We start from the raw sequence: 22,207 nt of genomic DNA, 5'->3' as shown, positions 1-22,207 counted from the left end.
AAAAAATCAGTGCATTTCTGAATTTATACATACATATGTATATAAAAAATGTATATATATATTTGTACTTAAATATACACCTCTGTTGAGACTGTGTTTCTCAAGCTCGAATTCTGATTTCTAATGCATGCATACCTAAATAAACTAATATGTGTGCACCCCACACAAATGTATTTTAATAACAAACCAATGTATGTATATATGTAATAATATTAATGTATGTATGCACCGACAAATTTCGATTGATGGTCGAAGACTTAATGACAAGACATACGTATGTGAATATAAATACATCTACAAATCTACAAATGTACGTGTGTGATATATGCCCATGTTTGAATGTATGTTTGTATTTATGTATGTATGTATGGGTGTCAGTGAATTATGTTTGTTTTTTTTTGTCTAAAATATAATCGGTATCCCATGCTAAATACGCTAAATATGTTTTCAGTTACTTTTTCTTTAATGCAACAGTATTTCCCCCAACTCGCGACTCCAAATTATATACAGTAGAAAATTATTTTCTGTTACTCATGCGCCTTCAATATGATAGTTTAATTTTATTCGTACAATTGAAAAGTTCACAAAATATTAAGAAAAGCAGATCAACAAGGCTGAAAGTGTTTTTTCATTACAACGCAAGAAGTTGACAACATTTTCCGGTTATCGTTAACCTTGAAAAAAGGCGCTTTCACAAGTAAATAACCATTTAAAGTACATTCAAAACATATTTACGTGTATGCAATATCAATGTTTACAATTCATATTGCTGTGTATGCATATATGCATCTGTGTGTGTGTGTATTGTGCATTTTGGCGTATGCATATGTAATTACTTCATACATGAATTCATCAACTCAAGTAGTTCACAATTAATAGATTGTCTGTTGTGGAAATTTTTTTAATGTCCACATACATTCACACATACAAATGTCATGCGCTATACGTGTGGAAAATATATACAGAGTGCACACTAACTACATACATATGTGAATATATATATATATAAAGCTAGTAAAGTTGAGACAATGTTATCAAGTGGTCATAAATTGTACGTCTGAATATGCTGCGGCCGGTCATGTGACATTTATTCCAATAAAGTTTTTAGCTGGCTTACATAACTTTTGACTAGCCTTAATCCTAAGCAACCTGTCTGTTAGCGCCAGTGCTGGCAGAGATGACAACGGGAACAGGGTGGCACGAGTATTTGCCGAATCTGGAGCGGGAAGATGTACCCTGTTTACAAAGGATTGTCTGCAAAGAACATTTATTTGCATTTTTATGTCCGTTTCTAATGTCTTAACATTGTAAGAAATCATATGAACAATTTTTCAGATACAAACCCTTTTACATATGCATTTATGTAGATGTTTCCTGGTATCAATTAAGCTTCGAGCATCTAGAGTCTCTTTTGAGCAGTGTTTTAATTCTGAATAACTCTAGAACACATGTCTAATGATTTTTGATTTTGTGGCGCTCAAAATGATCGATAACAAATCAGCTGGTGTACATATATAATACATATAAATAGCAGGGTGATCATTTAAATAATAATCGGTACAGCTCGGTCACACAAAAAATGTTAACGGAATCAGCCGTTTGATTTAATTTTGATTTTCTTTCAGTTACGTGATCGGACATGCATACGCATTTTGTATGTTAAATTTATTCCAATCGAACCAAGAATATTAGCTTTAGCAAAATATATATTATATAATTTAAATTTGTATTTGCAGAGCGCATAAAAAACAAGCATGCCAGATAGATTTCAAGTGACAAAAACAGACGAAGAGACTGTATTGGATTATCTTCAAGATGAATCGGCAAGTGGCAAACTGCTAGGAGATACTCATGATGAGTTACAAGGTAATTAAAATTTTTGTAATTATAAATAAGTATAAAATTTTTATATGTGTTCAAAATTTTAGTTTTAATCTAGAAGTAAAACCATGATCTAAATGAAAAACCCGTGAAAAATTGGTTGAATTTTCACGAAGTTATGGCAGTGGGTAATTTTGACCTGCCCTAAATGCGATTTTTATACCTCGTACGCATTAAAAATACAATTCGCTTAAATAAATCGTAAACTACATTTGACAACAAACTCATCACGAATAACTGGCTTTATTATGCTCCCAACATTAAAGCATCATTTTGTCAGACATGCATTTAATTCGTACAAGTCTACATACATAACATATATATATTTATATGTATTTACTGGTATGTACATGCCCATTTACATATGTGCGTCCCAGATGTCCCGGTGACACATTTAACGCCACCTGCACATTAAAGCTCCAAGTGTGGAAAGCTTTCGAGAGCAGTTAAACAGTTTTGGGCTTTAGCTGCTGATGCTGTGTGAGAGGACTTTCTCTGTAATATGGTGAGGCTGGTCCAAATACAGACCCGTAATACACATAAATGTATATATATATCTATAGGTATGCCAGTATCTGGCTCTCTCTCTCTCTCTCTCTCTCTCTCTGCTTCTGTCTCTCTCTTTCTGGTCCTTTGCTCAGAATACGGGGTGAAATTTTGCGTGTAGATAAAAGCTTTCGTTTTCATCTCGATTTCAATGCTGAGAGTCCTGGGCAACATAATTTTTATTCGGTAGCATACAAACAGTTTTCATAATTTTTTCTATTAATCCACATTTTAAAAAAAATAGTACAATTTAAATCAATTAAACTCGATAAAAAAAAATAAAATCAACTACAATTAAATGACAAAATAACATGCATAGTTACATAAAACTCATCAGTTCCCATCAGAGCACCAACAATTGCCAAAAAGTTGTAATAATTGTTTAAATACCTAACAACAAAGTGCGTTTAAAAATCAAAGTCAGTCGTGTATTCAAATTGATTTTATAATAATCATTCAACTGCATTGCTATTTTTTATATGGCAAATACCTTTTTGCTTGAGTGTTTGTTCATATGCTTTTTAATCCTACCAGGCTTATTATTCTTGACCTAAATTTTGCTGTTTCATGTCCTAGGTAGGATGAATCTCTTTGCAGTTAACAAAGAGAAAAGCGAAAAAATGTACTGAACATTGAAAACTGATTTATGTAAATGAGGCCCCCATTTAATTTGCAGCCTTTGGAATTCCTTTACGCTCTATTATAGATATTTACCAGCGCTTATTATTTATTGTATTGTCATCCCTTGAAGGTCTTTTGAATTATAAATGTGTTTATAACATGTTATTAACTCTTATAATTATTTAAACAAATTTATGTTCGTATGACGACCCAAAAGTGTTAGCTAATTTTAAGTGAGAAACGTGATATGAGAGAAGTGTTAAACATGCAATGTAATAGTGAAAAAGATGATGCCGATGAAACGAATATTACGCCATCAGAACACAATGGAACAACACTCGACACAAAACAGTCAGGTATGAAAAATCGCGATGCTGATGCCGCTCATATGCAGAGCGGATATTTGCCTTAGAATATGTGTACGCCCTTGCTAATATGCATTTTACATATTCCATACCTAAATTCATTTATATCCCTTTATTTTGCATGTTAATGCTAATTTGTTAATATACCTGTCGAATATGAAAACATCAGTTTCCCATTCTGTTCGCTGCTACGATTTCACACTTAATATATGTTTTTCTTCCTTCTGGTAATAATGTGGGGCTCCTTGTTCTTGTTTTCTTGAATACATATTTCAAAATTATGCTTATGCGGATAAAGATCAGCTGGAGCATTTTGCAAATAGTTCTATATACAGGTTTCTTTGGTGCCTTTTGCCTTCATCTGCAGCTGTGGAGCGCAATTTCTATGCATATACAAAAACATATTAACAGAAAAACGAAAGTATTTTTAGTTTGATACTTTAAAACATAATTTTATTATTTTTGCAACAATACAAACATTGAGGAGACATGTTAAATTAAGATCACAAACCTGAAGCAGCTATAAATTTCGCATTCAACGTTTCAAATTAATTTTTGCGTTTTTTTTTTATTTATTTATAACTGCTCCTAACTGGAGCTCTTTATTTTGCTATGTAAATGAAGCTGCTACCTTTAACGTGTTTTTAGTTGTCAGGAAAAATGTAATATAAAATCTTTTTTGAGAGAATAAATTTTGGTAAAAATTTGTTTTTTATCAAAAGGAACAGAACAAAAAAATGCACAAAATACTTGACATTTTCAAGGAAATCCTTCGTGCACATTTAATTGCATAATTTCGATTTATTTTCAGTCACACTTTAAGAACTGTTTATTATATTTTTTTTTTTTTTTGGCTGTTGATTTAGCATACAAATGAAGAACAAAAAAGAACACTGAAGATGACACACCCTTGTAAACCGCAGTTCATTTGCTGACATCTATATTTTAGCTCGGCGTTCGAATTATTGTTTTTTCTTTTACTGTTAAAAAAATACTTTTATTATGCTATATGTTTCAGGTCTCACTGTTAACAGAATATTCTACATTTGAGTAGCTAAATATTTAGTAAGAAAGGGGGACAGTATATGTGAATGTCTCTTAAAACTCTTTGAAGTTGATGTAGCTCTTTGCATATAGTTATAAAAAAAAAATCCGATAAACAGTTGTGGAGACATTTCTTTTAAATGAAATTATAAGATCATCTACAAGTGTATTCAATTGGAAAAAATTATGTATTATTTAAATGACAGAAAATGCGGTCTTAAAAACAAGTTTCAAGTTTTAACTTGACAATCTGATTTATTATTCATATTTAACTATCGCCATAATGAATTAGTGATAATAATTGATCAACGTTCACAGTTTCAGTTGATTTCCAACATGATCAAACAATTATCGATCAAACCCGAATATGAACTTGTGATTTTCTAATCGTTCCTATGCTGTTTGCAACGATCGAACTTTACATTCTTGCTTATGCTTAGGTCCTAGACATTAAGAAACCATAATACTAAATTAAAGCAAGGAAGAACTTTTTATTACATTTAACCCGCTATATATTTGTTTCGCCCAATGGTTTTCTTAGCGCAGTTCGCAAAACAACGAAATAGCTGCCGATCGCTGAGCTGATTTATAACGATTCAAATGATTATAGATTATTTACAGAATATTTATAACTATATTTATAATTATTATAATATTACCTATAATAATATAATTACATAAACTACACGCTGTTTGCACTTTGCGCTAAAATAACCATTCAATGTTTCCTTGTTTTAAATTATTTGTTGTAGATTCGCGTGATGTCCACAGTGCAGAGGAAAATCAGAAATCAACAATCGACCCCAATTTGTACCTATACGACGATGACTTGGAGACCAGGCCACACATTTCAACATTCATTTCATCAATTGCCAATTATGAAAACACGATACCAGCGGCCACCGACCCAGATGCAAAGCCACCACCGCCATCGGCTCGAATGGGTACGTTTCAGAAGAAAACTCGATTACATTTCAATTTTATAACAGAGTTAGTTATATATTTCTACTTGAAATCCCTCTTTTCTAGGAACTTTAATTGGAGTGTTTTTGCCATGCATTCAGAACATCTTTGGTGTCATATTATTTATTCGGTTAACATGGGTTGTTGGTACAGCTGGAGCAATTTGTGGATTCTTAATTGTGCTGACTTGCTGCTGTGTGGTAAGACTATCTTTTGTATATTCATTTATACCCTTTAAGATACTCAAGGTACATTTCCGTACTTAGACGATGCTAACTGCGATATCTATGTCAGCCATTGCAACAAACGGAGTGGTGCCGGCAGGAGGAAGCTATTTTATGATATCTCGGTAAATTTTACAATTATAATGAAAAATATATTTTAAATATCTTTGCTACTTTCTCGAAATTATACAATACAATCACTAAACACACAATATTGTAATTAATAATTAATATTGTAAGTTGTAAGTAATGTATTAAAGTATTATATTATATCATATAAGAGATTCGAAAAGAGCACTAAAGAAGTTACGATTACTGTCCTCAGTTTCTAATTGTTACAATTATTTTATTTCTTTATCCATATAGATCACTTGGTCCTGAATTTGGTGGGGCTGTGGGGATGCTGTTCTATACGGGGACAACGTTGGCAGCTGCAATGTACATTGTGGGCGCTGTTGAAATCGTATTGGTAAGAAAAAATTGATTATTGATATATTTACATATATATTATAGTAGATATATATATTATTAATTAATATTGATCATCACTGGCTCATATCATAGACTTATATGGCACCCTGGGCATCCATTTTTGGGGATTTCACCAAAGACGCTGAAGCCATGTATAATAACTTCCGAGTTTATGGTACATTGTTACTCATATTCATGGGTAAGTGAATATAAGATCTGACTCCTAGATACATTTGATGAATATTATTTGTATTTAGGCTTAATTGTTTTCTTGGGCGTCAAATTTGTCAACAAGTTCGCAACGGTTGCCTTGGCCTGTGTAATATTTTCCATAATAGCCGTATATGTTGGCATTTTTGACAATATCAATGGCAACGAAAAGTTATAGTAAGTGACTTATAAAATAATGTAATAAGTATGTTGGTGGTGTTAACTTTCGTTTGATGTTTTTCCAGCCTCTGTGTGCTGGGAAAACGCGTTCTAAAAGATATCCCACTCGAGAACTGCACAAAGGAGGATCCAATGTTACAAGACTTGTATTGTCCGGATCACAAATGTGACGAGTACTATCAAAGTAATTATTAATTATTAATTGTCGTATAATTATACGCTCACTCAATATTATTCACAAACAGATAACAATGTGACCAAAGTGAAGGGTATTAAGGGTCTTGCCAGTGGCGTTTTCTACGACAATATAATGCCTTCATTTTTGGAGAAAGGACAATTTATTGCATACGGTCGCAATTCCGTTGATATTGAAAATATTGGAGGTCAATCATATAATCAAATTATGGCTGATATAACGACATCCTTTACACTGCTCATCGGCATATTTTTCCCATCTGTCACTGGTATGATTAATATTTTATATTGCACACGCAAATTGACATATTGACATATTGATAATATATTCTCTGTATATGTATTTAGGCATCATGGCTGGATCAAATCGATCTGGCGATCTGGCTGACGCTCAAAAGAGTATTCCCATAGGCACAATTTGTGCGATTTTAACGACTAGTACTGTATATTTAACAAGTGTTTTGTTTTTTGCTGGCACTGTTGATAATCTACTACTTCGAGACAAGTGAGAATATTATCATAGTTTACATCTCATTGCTATCTATAATCTATTCATTTCATTTTCAGATTTGGACAGTCAATTGGCGGAAAGCTAGTTGTGGCAAACATTGCGTGGCCGAACCAATGGGTTATATTGATTGGATCGTTTTTATCTACTCTAGGTGCTGGCTTACAAAGTTTAACGGGAGCACCCCGTTTACTCCAAGCTATTGCCAAAGATGAGATTATTCCCTTTTTGGCACCATTCGCAAAGTCTTCTAATCGTGGAGAGCCGGTAAGGGCTCTGCTCTTAACTATTGTAATTTGTCAATGCGGAATTTTATTGGGTACGCATATTTTTTTGAAATGCTATATATTTTGCATTATTTAATAATTTAATATTCTGAAGGTAACGTTGATCTACTTGCTCCACTGTTATCCATGTTTTTCCTCATGTGCTACGGCTTTGTAAACTTGGCCTGTGCCGTACAAACATTGCTAAGGACGCCCAATTGGAGACCACGGTTCAAGTTCTATCATTGGAGCTTATCCTTGCTCGGACTTACCTTGTGTATATCGGTTATGATAATGACATCATGGTATTTTGCACTTCTTGCCATGGGCATGGCGGTCGTTATATACAAATACATCGAATATCGAGGGTATGATCTCTTTACTTGGCTCTCTATTTCTCAGAGTGAATCATACCTAAACTGTTTGCTTACAGTGCCGAGAAGGAATGGGGCGATGGCATTCGTGGAATGGCTCTAACTGCAGCCAGATACTCACTTCAGCGTCTTGAAGAAGGCCCACCACATACCAAAAATTGGCGTCCGCAAATTTTGGTGCTTTCAAAACTCAATGACAACCTAATACCAAAGTATAGAAAAATATTCTCCTTTGCCACTCAGCTGAAAGCTGGCAAAGGCTTGACAATTTGTGTGTCTGTGATAAAGGGTGATCACACAAAAATAACAAATAAAGCCGTTGATGCAAAAACCACACTACGCAAATACATGACAGATGAGAAAGTTAAGGGTTTTTGTGATGTTCTAGTTGCCCAAGAGATCGGTGAGGGCCTAAGCTCAGTGTAAGTATTTTCACATTCTATATACACATAAATATATAGTTCACTTAATTGATTATGAATAACTCAGCATTCAAACTATTGGATTGGGTGGAATGAAGCCAAATACCGTGATCATTGGTTGGCCGTATAGCTGGCGACAAGAGGGACGATACAGCTGGAAGACGTTTATTCAAACAGTTCGTACTGTTGCCGCATGCCACATGGCACTGATTGTTCCAAAAGGAATCAACTTCTATCCAGAATCAAACCACAAAGTAATTAAATATGAATAGCTATATGAGTTAGTTAAATAACCAATCATTTTATTCTTGAAGATTGGTGGCAACATTGATATTTGGTGGATTGTTCATGACGGTGGCTTGCTTATGTTGCTGCCGTTCCTGCTAAAACAGCACAGGACTTGGCGTAATTGCAAACTACGCATTTTTACCGTTGCTCAAATCGAAGATAATTCGATCCAAATGAAGAAAGATCTAAAGACATTCCTGTACCATTTGCGAATTGAAGCAGATGTTGAAGTAGTTGAAATGGTAAATCCATAATCCAAATTTGTTAAAAAAAAACCATTAATAATATTTTTTAAACATCAGAATAATAGCGATATCTCTGCATACACTTATGAGAGAACTTTAATGATGGAACAGCGCAATCAAATGCTTAGAGCATTAGGTTTAAACAAAAAAGAGAATTCCAAAGTGGTAAGTTGCTTAATATTCACAAGTTTCGGTTTCTTTTCTTTTCCATTCAACTTCTTCAAATGGCATTTATTTAGTACAAATCTGATATATACCTTTAATCGGATAATTTTTATGTTCGCACATTAAACTATAATTTTCTTACAACTCTTTTGTTTTCTGATCGTTCGTTTCATAAAAAAAAAAAACAAAACAAAAATCGAATATCTATTGAGATCAATAAACAATTTTAAACTCTGTATATTTGATCAAAGGTTCAAACTATAATGGATTTTAAGGAAACTCCCAGTGATAATAAGTTATCTTTGGTAAAGCTAACATCAAGAATATAGAATTTATATACGTATACAGATATCTAAGTGTTGTTGTATGCATATCAATATTGACATCATAATTATTACATTACATATAAATGTTTCGCTTGCTTTCACAAATTTTTTACACATACGACACAATGACCAAATTTATTGATGTCCATATAAACTATGGGTAGTTGTTTGCATCTTGACTACGAAATAGATAAGGATATATTACTCTATCTCTGGCACCTCAGGTCTCAATCATTACAAGCAGTCGAATTAATTTAATATTTACCTACATATGTATATGTCCGTTTATTTACACTATTAGCCCTCGAAAATAATGGACAATCCTGACATAAAGCTATCATTATTTTTTGGAACACCAGTTTTATTTTGCATGTGTTATTTGAAAGTTCGTAGGGCAGCACGCATCCCCATTATTGTTTCTAACCATATTCGGCATGCAAATAGGAAAGTTCACGGATCTTTTGTGAAGAGTATAGTATAGTATATATGTGTGTATGTATGCACCCAATAAAAGCTTTATGCAATATCCATCCGTCCGTAAGAACGCAATATTTTTCACCCTCTAAAATTGGAGCATATACTCATGTATAACCGCTAGGGGCTAGCATAGCCTAGATATAGACCTATAGCCCCTCAATAGAAAAAAACTTCTAAAAATCAATGAATTTCTCTTAACGCTTTAAGGGCACCTATTGTAGATTGAGTCTTATAGTCACTAATAATATATTCAAGACTGTTTCCATCTGATTTCAGCCGGTAATGAGATACTCTTAATAATAATAAGATCAAAAATACTTTTTTATCTACCTATGATAAAACAAAATCAATCGTGGCATAAAGTATATATTCATATGTTGAAGCCATGGTAATACACTATTCAAAAATATTTCTAGCAAAGAAATGCTTTGATTTCTTTACGATAAGACTCAAACTTAGATTGAACATTAATAATAAATAATACATTTTATGGTCGTCTTTTACACATCAACTTATGAAAATCGATCACAATTATGATCATGTATGTATGTATACCAAGGGTTCAACATAAGGCTTAAGTTATTGGTTATTAGTATTTCCACTACACACATAAGGACTTATGTATGTATAAGTATGTAAATACTTTATGCTAACATTTTCAGGTACAAACAATTGTAGACCACCATTATGACGCCGTAAAAACAGCGTCGAGGGTTCGGTTTGCCGATCCTACCATCGAAGAAACACAAAATCACGTATGTATGCTTAAAAGATAGTTCTGTAAACACATATTTAAACCAAGAAAAAACACATATAAAACAAATTAAAACCAAAAATAAAGCTCTCGGTTCTAAACTTAAGATAAATAGATATTACACGTTGCAGATATATATTATATATTTTATCTGCCATTAAGCAGGTGTCGTAAGCTAAACTAAAGCTTCCAAATCAAAGCTTACCATCGTATACTCTTTATTTATTCTTAATTTTTTTTTTTTGTTTTACTTAATTTTCATTCCTTTAAATTTTCAGTGCGATTACAAAATTCTGTTTTTGTTAAAAATGGCACGGTTGTAAATGAGAAAAGTTTATTATGGATATTGAACAATTCCTTTCTTATGTATACTCAAATCAAACAGGATACTCATAACGAAGAGAAACGTAATTCAATTGATTCAGATGGTCCTGAAAGCGCGGATGCACCTGATATAACATCTAACAAAGATGAATCAACAGAGAAAACTGATGAAAACATGAAATCCAGTGTGAAACCGTACGAACACATTATCTTACTTAACTATTCAAATTTTTTTAACTACGTTTTTTGTACAGGGATGAATTCAATGTTCGTCGTATGCACACGGCAATAAAACTGAATGAAGTTATAGTGGAAAAGTCTCAAGATGCCCAATTGGTTATAATGAATTTACCAGGTCCTCCGAGGGAAGTGAGAGCGGAACGTGAAAGCAATTGTAAGTACATTATTGTAAACTCTCCTTATCTTTTATTTGGCTATGACGTATTTCTTTTCTTCTCTTTTATTCAATAATTAGATATGGAATTCCTGGAAGTCTTAACAGAGGGTCTTGAGAAAGTATTAATGGTTCGTGGAGGAGGTCGTGAAGTAATAACAATTTACTCTTAAGGGCATTAATCGCTCGGTGTTTAAGAGTTCGCAACATTAGACAAGTTTAAGAATCAATCAAATTTTTAAATGAAGGTTATTATTAATTTGTTATATTAAATCATATGTCCAAATATTTTATTTTTACGTAAATAAAATATCAAAAATTGTAACAATAATTAAAATGTTTTTTGTTTTTTAATGACTGGTTGTTTTACGGTACCGTCAATTGCTTGGAAGAGATGAAGGAATATCACGAATGAATGCTTTGAATGCTTGAATATTCCACATTTGTATCGATTATGATAATTTGTATTGTGCCAAATGTGAGAAACTTAATAACACGCATAGCAAAAGGACGTTTCGTCAAAATAAAATTGAGAGATCGATATAACTGATAAACTATCAACAAGCTAACCATGCATTTGAAATCGGGGTTCAGGGTATGTAGTAGTTTTTTTTGGCTTGGCACTAGTGCAGAGTTTTATCATCTTTTATATGGATCTAACCATTGGATACCTGCTCAGTGCACCCAAGAAAATATTACGTGATCATTAGAGAAGCAAGAAACGGAGATCCAATAGAGTGTCACTCTGCTCGTTGAAAATAGCTATTGAGGGCAGCTGTAGGAATTAAACAAATTTATGATTCCTATATCTTGTATTGTTTATTATTATCTTAGTTGCTTATACTGTTTATGATTTGTGTATTCTCAATAATTTCTACGTATATAAATGAAACCATCATCTCGTGATTTAATACCACAACAACATATCGCAGCTAACTTGACGCAGCCATATGACAGATTAAAAGTATTCATATTTTCCCTGATATATAAAAGCTTTAAAGCACCCTGTGTTTTACATGGGTAACCCTGTGAACGTCAGCCAGTTCTTTTGGGTCGACATTGTTGCGGCGTGCTCTTCGTTTGAACATTTTGTCTAAAGGTATGTCCCCAAAAAATTGTTTAATTTTCATTGCGAGAATTTCCTTAAGTGTATGTTGAAAATAAATTACATTTAAAAATTGAATGTTTGGTTTAGAAACGTAACTGCGACGTTCACATGCTTTTGCTCAAATAAGAACAGCTAACACGTGTTTTACTTACTGTTCAGGAATGTACGCTTGTATCTAGTATATAGCCCTTGTATGTATGTACGCACATATTTAATTGGATTTTTTTTTCTTTTTTATTCATCAGAAATTTATCATAAGTCAGTTAAGTATAGTTATGCTTATATACATATACAAGCGTGCAAGTGATAAAATGTCTAGTCTGTGGGCTACTGCGAAAAAAATGCAAAAACGTGTTGTAGAAGAGTTGACAAAGAGGGTGGAGGGTCAACCACTGTTTCTTAATTTCTTAAATGTTAACATAAAAAAATAAGGTTTAATCACAAATTGTTAACCACTTGACGATTTTCGCCAAGAAGTCTACATTTTTTGTGCACCAAATGAAAGGCTTTGTTTCCATCATAATGTTCGCAATTCATGTGCAATTTATTAATGCGCATATTAGAACTTGGTGCAAAAATTGTATGTTACACAAAGTGAACATAATATATACATGAATTTATAATTTACATGTCTTTTTATATATTATTTATGTATTTAATTACATGCAAATGTGCGTTTCAGAATTTTCGCATTTAATTCAGAATGGATGCTCCCAAAGAAGGAAATATCGATGCAGAGTCGTGCAACGAAGTCGATGATGAGAAGTCAAACTCTGACTGCCAATCCATGTAATTAAAATTATTTCCCTAATTTAATGTGCATATTGAAATTAAAAAAAAATCATTTTGGCAGGCCGGCTTACATGAATTCGGTGCTGAGGCGACAGTTCTTGCAGGAACTGGTGAAATCCCTTCCATTGCCTGTTCAGAACCGGATAACCGTGCTGAAGAACTTGCAATTGGAACATTTAAAAATCGAAGCCGAGTTCTTTGAGGAGGTTTACAAGTTGGAAAAGAAGTACCAGTTGAAATATCAACCCATGTTCGACAAGCGCAAGGAAATTGTTGTCGGCACCATTGATCCAACGGAGGAGAAACCCAAATGGAAGGAGCCGGAACAACAGCCGAACGATGGCGAAGAAGGTCGTGAAGACTTAAACGAGTCCCTAAAGAATATTAAGAGTATGCCTCAGGATGCCAAAGGCATTCCTGATTTTTGGCTGACCGTGTTCCGCAACACGGCTATCTTGTCGGAAATGGTTCAGACTCACGATGAGCCCGCCATTCGTAAACTTACGGATATTGTCATCAAATACGACAATGAAGTATGTACACACTTAATAGATTTAATTAGAAAATGTATAACAGTTTTGATATTTTCAGCACTCATACACTTTGGAGTTTCATTTCGATAAAAATGATTATTTCACAAATACTGTGCTTACAAAGCAATACCTCCTGAAGTCTACAGTCGATCCAGATGATCCATTTGCATTCGAGGGCCCGGAGATTTTCAAATGCAAAGGTTGCACCATCGACTGGCACAAGAAAATGAATCTGACGGTGAAGACCATCCGGAAGAAACAGAAGCATAAGGAACGTGGCGCTGTGCGCACAATTGTCAAGCAGGTTCCTACAGATTCCTTCTTTAACTTCTTCAATCCACCAGACGCTCAAAACGGTAAAGACGAGATCGATGATGAATCGCAGCAAGTAAGTCAAGTCTTAATTGTTTCAATATGAATTGCTTTTGATTTAATATTTCTTGCATAGATATTGGCAACCGATTTTGAAATCGGACACTTTTTGCGTGCAAGAATTATACCGAAAGCTGTGCTTTACTACACGGGCGACATTGTCGATGATGAGGACGATGAGGATGAGGAGGAATTTGAAAACGAGGAAGACGATTACGATGACGACGAGAATGAGGGTCAAAGCAAACCCTCTGCTGGTAGCAAAAAACAGTCTCCAAATGACTGTCCCAATCAGTAGGTCATAATAATATCTTGATGTTTCAACTTTATAAAGTTGTGTATGATAAGTATATGTAATTAAAATATATTTTTGGTGAATTAAAATTTCAAGGAAAGTAAAATTACATGTTTTTCGCTACTCTGTGCTGTTCTGCGCAATCGAAAATGCCACATTTGGCGCGTAAATGTGGTGTACAGTGACGTCACACTTTGAAAGCTTCTGAGCACGCAGTTTTAATTTTATCGATAACTCTGATTCCTCACAACATTTGTGGCATCGATTTTCGATCGTATTTGTTACAAAAAACAATAGTTCTAGTCGATAGAGAACTTTTTTGGTGTTTACAAACTACTGATTATTTCCCAAACGATGTTATACTTGACTTGTATTGTATATTGTTTAAATTGATATTTAATAAATAGCTTTTAAAATTTTAAACAAATATACCATTTTTGTAATGACATACTTAAAAGGGAAGCCATTAATTTATTTCATATTTTTAACAACTTGGACATTTTTGTTTTATAAGGTTCATGCCAAGTTGGATCTGAAACATGTACGTAAACATGCCCAGAACGAATCCATGAGTATGTACATAAATATTGTAGTTCATGTAGTATATTTGAAATAAAACGTAATAAATATCTAAAGTTTACCAACCTAGATCATTAAAACTTGATGTTCACAAAACCTTGCTTTTGCATTTCTACAAGTAAGTAACTGATATGTATATATTCGTGGATATAATAAATATTCTTGGATAGAAACAATACAAAAACATTAGAAACGCCTGTTCCCTTCAATGTAAAGGCATTGGAAAGCTCCGGTTGTTTGCCGTCAGAAAAATTTGCGATTATACTTCATGGATGGATTCAAAGTTGTACGGATGAATGGGCAGTTGCACTTATTGACCGTAAGTATCAGTTTAAACTATGCTATGATTGTGTAGCATATATTTGACATATGTATCTTTTTTCAGGCTTAAGTTTTTATCGTAGAGGATGTATAATATGCATTGATTATAGCATTGTCGCCAAGTCATCTTATATGCGGTATGTAGTTTATATGTACATATATATCGGAAACAAGTGAAAGCCTAATTTATTCACACCTATTTTTAGGTTATACGCCAATTTTCAATATATAACCGAAGCGCTGGTTTCAATCATAATTTCCCTATTTCAATATGGGTTTGATCCCAGTCGGGCATATTTGTTTGGTTTCAGCTTTGGTGGTCAATTAGCTTCAGCCGTCGGACGATCCTTACAACCACATTTTATTATACAAAATATCGACAGTAAATATACAAAACACCAGATCATTAAATACCTAAATGATGCTAATTCGTACAATTATTAGCTTGTGATATGGCTGGTCCTGGATTTGATCCAATTACTGTTGATCACTCGAAAGCTGGCAAATATGTTCAATGCTTCCATTCAAGTCGTGATAAGGGAACTCTAATATACTCTTGCCACAGGAATATTATGTTGGGCAGCTGTGGACTTAGTCAGCCTTCGATAGCCAGCCAAGTTCATCTTGGAAGTCATGGCTTATGCGTTGATATTTATATTAATACCTTTGATTATCCGTTTTATGCGCTAAAAACTCCACCCACTGATTGCATTTCGTTTACTCAGTCAGCTAAAATTCCTAATGATTATACGGTGGGATATGAGGAAAACTTTAATAAGTAAGTAACAACGAACCAAGTACAATAATGTAGTATTTAAGTTAACGTCTTCCTTGAGACTAACACGTTTTCTTAGACTTAAACTCTTATTGACCTGTATATTTCTCTTGAATTTATATTGATTTCTAGACAGATTACTGGAAAAATCTTTGTGCCCACCAGCTTACATTATCCCTACAATTTATCAAAAAAAGAGCTGCAACTATTGTCAAGGCAAAATGGATAAAGCTATAACAAAGTATAAATAAATTATATTTATATTTCTATCAATTAACGCAGTTTCCTAAAGTGAACTAGAAAAAATATACTTTAAATAATATACTTTGACTGTTTTTTATTGATGTGATCTTAAATACATAATACAACCGTGAAAATATAATTATGAATATTGTCAATCCTAAAAATAATATACATAATCAAGCTGAGTTCTTTTCGCTTTCTTCAAAGTCTAATGTGTTGAGGACATTGACGTCAAGTTCTGGATCGGCATACTCCAGTATATTGAAATCATCGCCAATTTCGGATGTTAACGATTTAAGTAAGTCATCATCATCGCCTTCCCCGAATCCACCCAATATATCTCCAAATCCAACATTCTCTAATTCCACGGCCGAGGATGATATCCCTTCCTGAGCCTCTGTCATTTTCATATCAAGCTGACTTTTTCCGTCATGTTCAAGACTTCTAAGTTCCGTATGCTGTGGATTCCCACTCATACTTAACATTGGATTATTTTGAGTTATGGCAGTATTTTGTATCAGACTCATTCTCATAACATCATTGGGTAAAAAGAATTCAGAGTTTGAATTCATAATGACTGCTTCCGAATTGGTTTTTTGCAATAGATTTCTTAGCTTTTTGTCGCCAACTGGTTCCGGTTCAAATGTCGGATTATGTTCCGTTCGGTTCTCTAAAGAAGCTATTTTTAATGATGAAGGCGCTGGATGTATCGTAGTAGTAGTAGTTCTTTGTTGTATTGCAGATTTCACTATTAGACTTGCATTAGAAATGGCAGTCGGGTGATGTGAATTCCCATGGTGCATGGCTGGTCCAATATAACAGTTTGCGTCGTACGAAATTCCATCTGTTGTAAAAGAAATAATGTAAATTTTTATACAACGCGACAGCCATAGCAAATACATCTTCTTTTCGGTGTAGGTAATTGTTAAGTTTCAAAAAATCCAAATGTGGTAATATGGTCAATTTAGACGTGCACTTACTGTAGTTGCCAAAAACATTTGATTGCTCTTCCTTTGGTTTGCAGGGCTGTTGTTTCCACGTACGATTATCTTCCTGCTTTTCCGGTTTTGTCGGCTGGCTAACTTTGCACTGTTCACGCCTTTGGCGCAATGCAGACCGGTTATCCTTCGCTTTTTGTAAGAATGGTGCCTTCTTCTCGTTGCACAAGGAGCGCCAACCCTTGAGGATCTGCTTACATCGGTCATTCCAGTTGGGATATACCTCCTTGAGATTGGCATGCTCGGTATTTGCATACAAGACAGCAGAGATTGTGGCCATTAAACCAAGATCTTTTAGAAAAAAGTATTGAACTTAATACACATTCGCTTTTCACCGTAATGATTTGTATTTACCCTCATCTTTTCGCATTTTTTCCGCCGTCTTTTGGGTGCCAGCATTTATGCATTCTATGCTGGGTTCATTGGGCTTTGGATCTTCTCTCTTCTCAGTTTGTAATGGCAGTTGTTGTCCCGTAATATTTTGGGATTCTGCCTGATATTGCAGCTGTGTCGATTTAGGAGTTAGTTTGCTATGAAACTTTGGTTCTTGTGTTACTTGTGGAGGCACCGCATAATTATTAATATTAACTGTAACTAACGGCTCACTGAAATGAAAATAAAGAAATTAACAAAGAAAATAAATGAATAAATTAAATATTTATGCTTATATTACTACAATCAGGCAATTAAATATGTTTTACCTCTTTATATTATCTGCTGTTGCAATAAAATTAACGGTTTTATTTATAACATCAACTTCCGTAATTCCCTTGGGCGCCTATTAAAACCAATTGTTAATTATTATAAAGATTTAAAATTGAAATAGCACATAAATACCAAGGGATCCAAAGAGAGTATACTATTTGCGCTCGTATTCCTTGTAATATCCGTCAAAGATGTATCTAAATATAATTTTTGAGAATATCATATATGTATATATAATACATATACATATATAATATATATATACATATATAATATTCTCAAAATATATATATATATATATATATATATGTAGAATTAACACATACCAAATAATACGCCCGCAGATACAGGATCTTTATTCTGTTGAGTCGCTGTTGAAAATTGGTCTCCAAACATGTTTTTATTTTCAGTAAGAATTTTTTCCGCTTTTGGTTTCTTAAGCGTTTTGGCAGGACTTTTAGTGATAGCTTCATCGTCAGATTTTTTACCATTTGAGTGAATAAAGTACATTTTCATTGTCGTGCCGATTTCATCTGAAGTATCTGAATCGTAGACAACTGGATCTCCCGACTCCAACAGGGGTTTGCCAAAAAAGGCCTCTTGTAAATATGCTGGATAGGCTTCGATGAGTTTGTTTTTCTGCTTTTTGCGTATAATTTTCTTTTTCTTGTCTTGGGATGCAAGTGCATTTGCATGTTGATCCGCAGCATCCTCATTGTCTTTTTTAATAGCACGATTTCGCACTGAAAATCCACCGATGCCCAATTTTTGTAAATTGCGCTGTCGCTTCTTGCGCAGAATATGAACACCATCATCATTCGTGGAAATAGTAAATCCCTCTGGTAAAGCAGCTTCCGTCCGATCCCAAATCATGCCGTCTTTATATTTATCGCTTTGTATATCATCGGAGACACCCGTTTCGTTTGGTGCATCCTTATTCGAATTGCCAATCGGCTGGCGCATTTTCCGCTTACGTTTGATCTCCGTTGACAATGACTTAATCATATTCAAACCATTTTCACTTAAGCACACACCATCGATCCAGTGAATGGCCTCATTGCTCTCCAACAGCTCGTTTGTCAAGCGCATATTTTGACCAACTGCCTTGCCGTCGTGGCCCTGATCAGGTGTGGGAATCTTTGCAAGTGCAGAATTCTCATTTAAAGTAGTTGAACTCATTGGCATAGGGGTCTTCCCTGTGGACCGACATTTGATGCACTTGTACATATTATGATCGTAATAATCCATGGTGTGTTGCGAGTTTATGGAGTCGCATAGAAAATGCAGCCATTGTTCGCATTGTTCACATTGTATAATCATCTCTCCATCGCTATAGCCTTTTGAGCAAATGGAGCAACTATTTTGGCTGGCGCATGGTGGACATTCTGGAGAGTTTGAATCACTGTGATTAATCTTCTCAGTGGGATTACGACCGCATTTCTGGCAAATGGTGCAAAATGAACATTTCCAATTGCCGCGTGGCACCTGTTCGAGAGGCGGATTCACACAGTAGATGTGATAGGAAATATCGCATTCATCGCACAGAAGTAAACGTGCCTCGTCATTCTTCTTGCCACATCCCTCACAGACGGTGCAGTCCAAACAGCGCCAGCCCTTTTGCAGGATGCCCCTCGAGTGTTTAACACTCGCACAATACGGATGATAGCATTGTGCGCATTGAGCACAAGTAATTAATTCGGCATCGCCTTCAACTCCTACGGAGCCGCACATTACACATATATCCTGCGATGTTATAAATTTGTCGCGTTCCGAACACAACAACAGCCTCTTGTCGCTGGAGTTGTCCGTATCATGATTTCGGCTCATGTAACGATCACTTGTGCCGCCATGCAGGACAAGCTGTCGTCCTTTTCCACGATTGTTGCGCTTTTTTCCAATCTGTGACATTGATCCCAAGCGATGTAGCACAAACTTGCCACCTTTGCCACGAATGCTGGGCAAACAAATTTTCTTTTTTGTCGTAGGCAACTTTAGGGGATCTTCACTGTTGAGCTCTACACAAGATTTTCCATTTAATGGATCAACTTCGACATCTCTGATACTAAAATGCTCTGAGGCTTGCGGATCTGCGATGGAACGCTCAAGCGGCTCAATTTTGATGTTACTTCCCACTTTGCAGACGGGACAAACATAATCATAGTCGGGATTATATTCTTTTCTTTTGTGATAGGCAGTCAAATCGGCCTCCTCATCGCAAGTGCTGTGCACAAACCTAACAAATGTTTGTTTAATTTTAGAAGAAATATCATTGATTATCTGTATGACTTTTACTTACTTATGACACCAACTACATTTGACCATTTCCTTGTAGGCCGCTGCTCTATATGCCTTCTGGCAAATTGGACATGAAAATCCCTTGTTTCTTTGCTGATAGCACGAGTCACAAATCGTATAGTGACTGTGCCATCGAGATGAGCTCCCACCACCAGGGGTTCTGGAGCCACAATCTGTGCAAACGCGACATCGCTTTAAATTTTAGATGTTTATTGAATTAGTAAGGCAAGCAGATGATGTTATCGAAATGATAAGACTTACATTACATTTCCAACCATATTTGGGAATCGAAGATATTACCGGCCTTAGACAATTGGCATGATAGATCTTTTGACATTGTTCACATTTGACAAATTTTATATCATTGGCTTCCTGTTGTCGACAAATCTGGCATTTCGTACACCGTGCACAGCTCCAGCCAGAACGAGTATCTAGCAAAAATAAAATCTTTATTATAAATTCTAAAACGCACCGCCATCCGACACCATCATACCCGGTAAATTGGCTAAGCCAATGCAAGTGGAATGAAAATGATCTCCACATGAACAGCACATGATCAATTTGGATAAATCCCCCAATGATGAGCAAGTTAAACACTCCACATTGTTATCACTGCCTAAAATTAAACAAAAGAGTGATATATAATATATAATTTAAAACATTATCGCACCGCCAATGGATACATACAGATCAACGGAACTTGACTTAAGTGTTCCGTACAGAATACGGTGAAGCTCTCCAAGATCAGGAAGCAACCGGCAGCAGCGGCGCAGGGAAAATGATGCATTTGTCGGCAATTCATTTTGCAGTTAATTGACGCTCCATACTGATCACAGAAACTGCACTTCTGCTCCAAATAATCGGCTAATTTCGTTAAGAACTGAGTTACATCCCCCTCCTTGACTTCCACCTTGCGCAGGGACCACATTACACACATTCGATGCACATAAACAAAGTTATCATCGAGGAATGACGAAGTATTTAGTACATCTGTGTAGCCGATTTTATCCAATTCATAGGTGCTCTCGGTGTTGCTTATTGCTCTGCTGACAGTTTTTAATCCGCACTTGATTCTACGCAATGAATCAACTTTTTCCTTATCTGCATCACTTGGTTGAGTTGCGGAATTCTTCTCTTTGAAATCAGAAGGCACTTTTAGTTGAAACATGGTTCCTTGACCGAGAGCACTGCGCTCTCCCAGGTTACAGAGACAACAAACTTTTCCGGTATACTTTTCGGGAAAGTATGGAAGATCATCGAGGCTGGTTAAAGCAGCTTTATCTTCCATATTCCCCAACATGTTGAAGCTCATAGTATAATTGTAATCATATAAAAAATTTCACAGATACAAACTAGTGATGCAAAAAAACATTGATCTATCGGTTATCGAAATAAAAAGATATTTGTATGCATCTATCGATTAATATTTTACACTCGAAAAAAAAGTACAATTAAATTTAACAAGATTAAAATCAAAAGATCAGACATAGGATGTACTTTATCTACTCCATCGGAGTACACTTTATGTTAACTTTGAGCAATAACATACTGTATACATAAAAAATATATAAGTTTTAAGTACAGTTACATTTTTGATAGCAGTTTGTTTAATATGAAAATAAGTTTTCGAGTCTACAATATAGTAAGGCCTAGTTGATGAAAATATAAAAATGTTTCAACCGGTTTTGTGCTATTAAGTTGTGGATTTTATTGTTATCGCAAAACAAAATTAATTTTAACTGCACATGGTAAACAAGTAATGGGTTCATGGTATCAAGAGAGAAACACCATTAAGCAAATTATAACCAAATTTTAGACAAACTAATACAATTAAAGTCTGGCATTCGATTGGAAGTCTTAATTTAAGATTTGTATTAGCCACAATACACATTTACATATTGTTATGTTAAATAATTAAAGTTGATTAAACAATTTATCGGTGGCTACA

At 34.6% G+C, this 22,207-nt stretch overlaps 4 protein-coding genes and 1 long non-coding RNA gene across 10 annotated transcripts; 3 read left to right on the top strand and 2 right to left on the bottom strand.

Moving 5' to 3' along the window:
* Window positions 1–532: 532 nt before the first annotated feature.
* On the top strand, window positions 533–11,417 carry LOC6560015 (solute carrier family 12 member 6). Of its 6 annotated transcripts, XM_032734191.1 has the most exons (22): window positions 624–697; window positions 1,737–1,866; window positions 5,210–5,401; window positions 5,487–5,620; window positions 5,687–5,769; window positions 6,011–6,113; window positions 6,209–6,314; window positions 6,373–6,502; window positions 6,571–6,689; window positions 6,751–6,969; window positions 7,049–7,205; window positions 7,268–7,527; window positions 7,590–7,842; window positions 7,908–8,270; window positions 8,338–8,524; window positions 8,585–8,800; window positions 8,861–8,968; window positions 9,220–9,273; window positions 10,434–10,526; window positions 10,911–11,044; window positions 11,104–11,243; window positions 11,325–11,417. In XM_032734191.1, the coding sequence occupies exons 2-22, from the start codon at window positions 1,755–1,757 to the stop codon at window positions 11,414–11,416; spliced, it is 3,255 nt and encodes a 1,084-aa protein (XP_032590082.1). In that variant the 5' UTR covers window positions 624–697; window positions 1,737–1,754; the 3' UTR covers window position 11,417. The 6 variants fall into 6 exon arrangements, with proteins under 6 accessions (XP_032590083.1, XP_001987039.1, XP_032590082.1 ...); XM_001987003.2 differs by lacking the exon at window positions 9,220–9,273 and having other exon boundaries at window positions 557–697; XM_043216423.1 differs by lacking the exons at window positions 624–697; window positions 1,737–1,866 and adding an exon at window positions 3,273–3,404.
* LOC116804968 lies at window positions 1,053–1,446 on the bottom strand. The gene is made up of 2 exons (XR_004364959.2): window positions 1,344–1,446; window positions 1,053–1,254 (listed from the first exon to the last, which is right to left on the bottom strand). It is a non-coding gene; the product is annotated as an uncharacterized LOC116804968 (long non-coding RNA).
* An 828-nt stretch (window positions 11,418–12,245) lies between the features above and the next one.
* On the top strand, window positions 12,246–14,449 carry LOC6560014 (nucleosome assembly protein 1-like 1). The gene is made up of 5 exons (XM_001987002.2): window positions 12,246–12,342; window positions 13,034–13,140; window positions 13,205–13,676; window positions 13,735–14,064; window positions 14,125–14,449. The coding sequence occupies exons 2-5, from the start codon at window positions 13,055–13,057 to the stop codon at window positions 14,344–14,346; spliced, it is 1,110 nt and encodes a 369-aa protein (XP_001987038.1). The 5' UTR covers window positions 12,246–12,342; window positions 13,034–13,054; the 3' UTR covers window positions 14,347–14,449.
* Window positions 14,450–14,814: 365 nt separating this feature from the next.
* LOC6560256 (pancreatic lipase-related protein 2) lies at window positions 14,815–16,314 on the top strand. Its single transcript, XM_032734533.1, has 7 exons — window positions 14,815–14,915; window positions 14,980–15,040; window positions 15,093–15,241; window positions 15,308–15,380; window positions 15,450–15,625; window positions 15,688–16,021; window positions 16,151–16,314. Exons 1-7 carry the CDS (start codon window positions 14,912–14,914, stop codon window positions 16,245–16,247), a joined length of 894 nt encoding a protein of 297 aa, XP_032590424.1. The 5' UTR covers window positions 14,815–14,911; the 3' UTR covers window positions 16,248–16,314.
* A 75-nt stretch (window positions 16,315–16,389) lies between these two features.
* Window positions 16,390–21,579, bottom strand: LOC6560255 (histone-lysine N-methyltransferase 2C). Its single transcript, XM_001987000.2, has 10 exons — window positions 20,947–21,579; window positions 20,753–20,875; window positions 20,521–20,690; window positions 20,261–20,451; window positions 18,291–20,197; window positions 18,097–18,161; window positions 17,961–18,037; window positions 17,614–17,864; window positions 17,242–17,550; window positions 16,390–17,105 (listed from the first exon to the last, which is right to left on the bottom strand). The coding sequence occupies exons 1-10, from the start codon at window positions 21,569–21,571 to the stop codon at window positions 16,438–16,440; spliced, it is 4,386 nt and encodes a 1,461-aa protein (XP_001987036.1). The 5' UTR covers window positions 21,572–21,579; the 3' UTR covers window positions 16,390–16,437.
* Between the last annotated feature and the right edge of the window lie 628 nt (window positions 21,580–22,207).

This window comes from Drosophila grimshawi, unplaced genomic scaffold, assembly GCF_018153295.1.
Source record: "Drosophila grimshawi isolate 15287-2541.00 unplaced genomic scaffold, ASM1815329v1 contig_1369, whole genome shotgun sequence".
Lineage (NCBI taxonomy): Eukaryota > Metazoa > Arthropoda > Insecta > Diptera > Drosophilidae > Drosophila > Drosophila grimshawi.
Note: the sequence above shows the minus strand (reverse complement) of the source record. Positions and strands in the feature narration are given on the sequence as shown.